The 6,434-nt window shown below is 37.9% G+C and overlaps 1 protein-coding gene across 4 annotated transcripts in view; it reads left to right on the forward strand.

Annotated features, from left to right (window-relative positions):
- Nucleotides 1-3,134, forward strand: part of LOC127451265 (sterol regulatory element-binding protein 2-like) — a 21,022-nt gene extending 17,888 nt beyond the window's left edge. For 2 of the 4 annotated variants that reach the window (XM_051715813.1, XM_051715815.1), the window contains exons 15-20: nucleotides 388-497; nucleotides 566-698; nucleotides 771-933; nucleotides 1,013-1,189; nucleotides 1,274-1,373; nucleotides 1,458-3,134. In XM_051715813.1, coding sequence (XP_051571773.1) covers nucleotides 388-497; nucleotides 566-698; nucleotides 771-933; nucleotides 1,013-1,189; nucleotides 1,274-1,373; nucleotides 1,458-1,705 — 931 coding nt within the window. In that variant the 3' untranslated portion in view covers nucleotides 1,706-3,134. The remainder of the gene's footprint in view (nucleotides 1-387; nucleotides 498-565; nucleotides 699-770; nucleotides 934-1,012; nucleotides 1,190-1,273; nucleotides 1,374-1,457) is intronic. The other 2 variants (XM_051715814.1, XM_051715816.1) reach the window with 1 other exon arrangement.
- Nucleotides 3,135-6,434: the final 3,300 nt, after the last annotated feature.

A 6,434-nucleotide genomic window follows, 5' to 3' on the forward strand; every position in this document is an offset into this window, starting at 1 on the left:
CAAACACTCATATACACACACACATACATACAAACAAACACATATACACACACATTCAACCATCACTGTTGCTATTATTGATCAGTGTTAGTGGTTTGATCAAACATCTAATCTTCAAACTAAATATTAAACATTCATTGTGTAGTGGTCCAGACATGAAGAATACCTCCGATCATGTGTGTTGCTGAAGAGAGGTGTGCTGTTACTTTACTAACAGATCACACTTACTATTTAACCGCATTGCAGATCTCAAACTACCAATCTGAGCACCTCAGCAACTGCATAGGAAAGCACTAACAGCCAATCAGAACATCTGACCACCCAGAACACTGTAACATTGTGTCTCACATGTTCTTCAGTAAATGCTGTTGTTGTTTGTATCTGTAGGGAGTTCACGGGTGTTCTGGAGTTTCTCCAGTTGTTGAACAGCTGCACTGAAGACTCCGCCTCCACGACCGCCCCCTTCCCTGCGCTGGCCAATCAGAACACAACACCAGGTCTGTGTCACTTCCTCTTGAGTGTGTTATGATCTGTGTGCAGGTCCTGATGATGTTGTTGTGTTCAGTGAGGGATCCTGTGTGTCGCTGGTGGGCATCAGTGCTGAAGGCCACTGTTCATTGGCTACAGGGTGATGATGTGTCTGTGAGATCACTGCTGGTGGAGGCGGAGCGAATGCCTAGAGCTCTTCACACGCTGGAGTGAGTGTTTACCGCTCAAAGTGTGTTTACCTCATCTTTACCACACTCTAACCACACTGGTGTGTGTTTCAGTCACCCGCTGCCGAAGGCCGTCCTGGCTCTGTGTAAGGCGGTTCAGATGAGTGTGTATCCTCTGAAGGGAGAGGGAGTGTTGAACTGTCTCACACACTGTCAGAGAGCCAGCGCACATCTACACATCAGTGTGTGTCAGTCGCACAACACCTGGCTACACAAGGTACAAACACATACACTGGAGATCTGTTTAACTCTAGATTCTTTGAGGTGTGATTGGCTGATCAGTCATCTTCTCTCAGGGGGTGGAGCTTCTGGTCTGTGACCTCCTCCTGACTCTGCGAACCAGCCTATGGCAGCGTGGAGGTGGGTCTAATGGAGAGCCTGGCCCCGCCCCTGGATCCCAATTGGCTGGATTCCAAAGGGACTTGAGCTCTTTGCGGAAGCTCGGACAAGCCCACAGACAGGCCCAGCACAAGGTGACCTTTGACCCCAACCCAGAGCTGACCACCTGTATTTCAATATATGTGTAAAATGCATCTTAATGATCATTTTTGTTTTAGTTGTTCCTGCATGAAACAACAGTCCGACTGATGGCAGGAGCAAGTCCGACACGCACACACCAACTACTGCGACACAGAACGCACAACTACACAACAGCAGGTATGTGCACACATGCAACAAACTAATGCGACACCGTTTTGTAAGTGATGCTGTAATTTGAGGTGCCGTTTGTATGTGTTCCAGCAGATGGCGACAGCGTCCCGGGCGAGCGCGAGAGAGCTCATGCCATCCTGCTGGCGTGTCGTCACCTGCCGCTGCCGTTACTCACACCACCGGGTCACCGCGCCCGCCTGCTGGCCGAAGCCAAACGCACGCTGGAGAGAGTCGGCGACCGTCGCTCGCTGCAGGACTGTCAACAGATACTTCTGCGTCTGGGAGGAGGGACCACCATCGCCGCTTCATACACATACACACACACATCTGACCTATGATGATCTCATGCAGAACAAGTCCAGATCATATTTCATCCCAAAAGCTAAAGAAAATTAATTCATTTTTTATGGCGTTACTATTATTAAAGTTATAATAAAAAATAAGTAGTTGTGTCCCAGCGTCAGAAATTAACATTTAATTAAGAGGCAATATTTGCCCCCTGGATTTGATATTCCTTTTACCTTTAATAAGGGTATTGTTTACCTTTAATAAGGGTATTGTTTACCTTTTAATAAGGGCATTTTTTTTTTTTACCTTTTGATAAGGGCATTTTTGCTTTTTGTTTTTTTTAAACACAAAAAAAACTGTGTCTCATGTATTGACTTTTAATTTAACCAATTTTTAATACAAATTCTCAAGATTGAGAAGTTATTACGTCTTATCCTAAAAATTAAATCATCATCAACTTATATAACTAGGTCTAAAATAGAATATAAAGAACTAAATCAGATGTTACAATTAAAAATTATGAGGGAATTTTGGCACCAACATTTTGATTTTTGGAGGCATTTTTTGCACTGAGGCCCCTTCATTTTTGCCCCTGATGTGTCCAAACTTTGTATAAACATTACAGTAATGAGAATTTTGCGGAATATGCTTAATTGTCATGAACATAATTTCACAATGCAAAAAAAACTGCTGAAAATAGTAAATTAAATAATACATTATTTTCTTTTAGCAAAATATAATTTCTTTGGGCTGAAATATGAGCTGTTCATGTTCTTGACAGGTTTCATGAGATTCAGTCGTGTATAGATACGTTTACTCATTTATGAAGATAAACAGCATATAATAGAGCAGAACACACAGATCTGGTTCAGCTGTATGTTAGTGATGATGATGTTAATATTAGATATGCATTAGATTCACTCTTAATATACACACATACAGTTCAGAAACACCTAGTAAATAAACAGCACGTCTCTGCTGCTACCTCACACACACACACACACACACTGTACAGAACTTTTTAGAGACCAAAATCTTATAGAGTTTAGTGAGACACGTATATACTGTAATTATTGTGCATCACATGACGAGTTTACTGCTCGTGTGTCAGTTTCTGAAGTGTTTTGTTTATTTTTGTCATTGTGTTTGTGTAGTATTTTGTCTTTATTATTTTATATATTTGGGAACATTAGATCAGGACTTTTATTATGAATGATGTAAAGGACACACAGTATGGATAAACTCTGATGGAAAGAATCCAGTTGTTAATGGGGAAACAACATAAAAATAAGCTTGTGTATATTGTTTGCAGTTTTTAATAATTTAAAGTATTAAAGCTTGTGTTTGGAGTAAATGTTTTGAACTGGATTTAACTCTTTCAGTCAGTGCATTGACATGCACTCTTTTGTTCACTTGTTTTATTTCTATGACTTTGATTTCTTTTCTAATAAAACTGTAGATGCCATTGAAGAACCAGCACGACTCTGTTCAGTCCATTTAATGAGATTACACACAATTATCTATCTCTTGTTTTTCACTGTTTTGTCATCTTATTGCATTTGTCTGAAGTTAGTACAAAAGCACATGTTGATGATATGACTCAAAAGTGACCATGACATTTTTATTTGTATTATAGCACTTTTCACAACTCGCATCGTTTCAAAGCAGTATTTTGGTCTGTTTTCCAGGAAGTTTTAATCTGCACATTTTAAATGTAAATATCTGCTAAAGGTTTATTTTGTGAATGTTTAAGAATACACTAGCTTCAAAGCTACAAACATGAACTGGAAGGATTTTCACGGGGTCTTTTATTAAAAAAACAACAGACTGGAGCCTGGGTATCTCAGCGAGTACTGACGCTGACTATCACTCCTGGAGTCGTGAGTTTGAATCCAGGGCGTGCTGAGTGACTCCAGTCAGGTCTCCTAAGCAACCAAATTGGCCCGGTTGCTAGGGAGGGTAGAGTCACATGGGGTAACCTCCTCGTGGTCGTGATTAGTGGTTCTCGCTCTCAATGGGGCGTGTGGTAAGTTGTGTGTGGATCGTGGAGAGTAGCATGAGCCTCCACATGCTGTGAGTCTCCGCGGTGTCATGCACAATGAGTCACGTGATAAAATGCGCGGATTGACGGTCTCAGAAGCGGAGGCAACTGAGACTTGTCCTCCGCCACCCGGATTGAGGTGAGAACCTACACTTCTATAAGCTGAAACATGAAGAAAATATACAAATGTGACATAACATGACTTAAAAACCATGTCATGCCAGTAACTGCCAGTAGACGACTGTAGACACCTACTGTGTAGTCTGATCGCTTGTTGTATCCTAATTTTATATTTTATCACAAGATATGAATTTGGATATATATTTAGACATAATCAAACTATTATTTGTCAAAGTTTAGCATTTTAAATTGATTTGAAGTGTTAGTTCCTGCAGTTAATATCATTATGGTTTCAATCAAACCTGACCATGGTGTTACAAAGACAGAGAATACGCATTTTTCTACCAATAATTCATTTCAAACATAAACATTTAATAACTCAAAGTAAATGCATAATAATGCCAAGAAAATGAACATCAAGAAACAGAAATGAACTGAAAAATTCTGAAAAACAACAGATGACCTGTAATGCCAACAATGACCAAAAGATGACTGTAGAAAGATGGCTCCACTTATTGATGCCCTGGTCCTGTGTGTTATCAACGCAACCCTTCATTTCTGAGTGTGTATGTTTAGCATTGTGACTGATTTATTTATTTATTTATTTTTGACAAATGTGAAAAAAAGGCTCTGTGTTATAGTCTCACCAGTTCATTTGTGTGTGTGTGAGTGGGTGTGTATGTTTTGCATTGAGGATGTTTTCGAGTCTCACGCTGTCTGTTTTTTTTTTTTTCTACATTGTGGCTGATTTATTGCTTGTATTTGACAGATAATAAAATGAATCTTTCCCGTTCATTTTCAATGGTCGGTCAATTCTGACCGCAAACACAAAAGGTGTCGCTTTTTTTTACGACCACATAGACTTCTCGAATCAAGCCCAATTATTATTTATTATTATTATTTTTTTTCTTTTTTATGTTTAGATGGCGAATGGAGGAAAAGTCACCAATTCTTGTACTGCTCAGATAAAGGAAACCATTTTTATAGGAGGGTTAAAATGTGCTTCATTTTCTTAATATTATAAAGTTTTCTTTCTTTTGATTTCAGAGTAAATTGTGACAGACATGTTTGTGATTCACTCATTATGTCTGATTTTAATCTTTGTGTTTTATAGTGAAGGTGAATCTTCATACATAATGTGTGTTTATAAGCGTGATATTGATGTGTGTCGTTAACCATCTGTAACAGCAGCAGTCTCTCGTTCTAAAGCTGCTGATATTTAATACACACACACACACACACACACACAACATCAGTGTCAGCTACTGTTGAGTGAGCCAATAGGACGAGTGAGTGTGTGTGTGTGTGTGTGTGTGTGTGTGTGTGAGGATACACACGCGGTCTGTTCAACTTAAAGTCACTCTGAACTCATCTGCTGGCGGTCTGTTCAACTTAAAGTCACTCTGAACTCATCTGCTGCTCAGGTAACACACATTCACTCTCACTGCACCTGTGTGTTATTTCTCTAATAGTTTCTTCTTTGTTGATGTTTGTTATGTGTTAATATCAGTATGTGTAACTACTACATCAGTGTTTGCAGTCAAATACATGGGCGGTTGACTGTCCTGCTCTGTGACATGTTATACTGCAACTAAAACAGCATTTCATAATTAATTTAATATTATTGTGCGTGCAGCTTTATGAGTTCATTTTAATATTTGTATTTTATTTGCTTAAATATTTGTGTATTTGTCACACTGCAGGACTGTTTATAATCATCTGGCCATACAGAAGTTTTGAAAAATGGCAATATATGTAAAACACATATTTAAAATATATGTTCATATATGTTTTTTTTCCCCTAAAGATCGACCGATCCGATACACTGATTATTTTTGTGTTTAAGTGTCCTATAACCGATATGCATAACTGATTTAATTCTTGTTTTATTTCTGCTTTAAGACACAATAACAACCATTTATCACTATCCTCTGAAGGTGAATAGCCTGTTTTACAAAAATAATAATGCACAAAATCTACAAAGAATTAAAGGAATATTCCGGGTTCAATAAAAGTTCAGTTCAATCAACAGTATTTGTGGAATAATGTTGATTACCACAAAAATTCATTTTGACTCGTCCCTCCTTTTCTTTAAATGTGTGTTCCAGTGAGACACTTACAATGGAAGTCAATGGGGTCAATAATCTGTAAACATTAAAATACTCACTGTTTCAAAAGTATAGACACAAGACATAAACAATATGTGTGTTAACATGATTTTACTATGATTAAATCACTTACTAACCACATCTGTGGAAAGATATAACCAATTATACAACTTTGTTGACATGACGTTGTAATGTCAACAAATCCTAAAACGACTGTAAAAACACTGATTTAAAGAACTTTATAGCTCAAATAATACACAAGTTTAACAGAAGAATTAATAAAGTACTTTTATAAAATTATTTTATATCACTGGAACACACATTTGTGCTTTTATAAAGAAAAGGAGGGACAAGTCGAAATTAATTTGTTTGGTCACAAATGCTGTCAATTGAGCTTAACTTGTATTCAACCCGGAATTTATTAAATAATAATTAATATTTATTTTTTGTGCTTTGCTATATAGGGAAACACGATTTTAAAGAACCAATAACTGATTAAGTGGAAAGTGG

The sequence above is a fragment of the Myxocyprinus asiaticus genome, chromosome 14 (genome assembly GCF_019703515.2).
Source record: "Myxocyprinus asiaticus isolate MX2 ecotype Aquarium Trade chromosome 14, UBuf_Myxa_2, whole genome shotgun sequence".
In the NCBI taxonomy this organism is placed as follows: Eukaryota; Metazoa; Chordata; class Actinopteri; order Cypriniformes; family Catostomidae; genus Myxocyprinus; species Myxocyprinus asiaticus.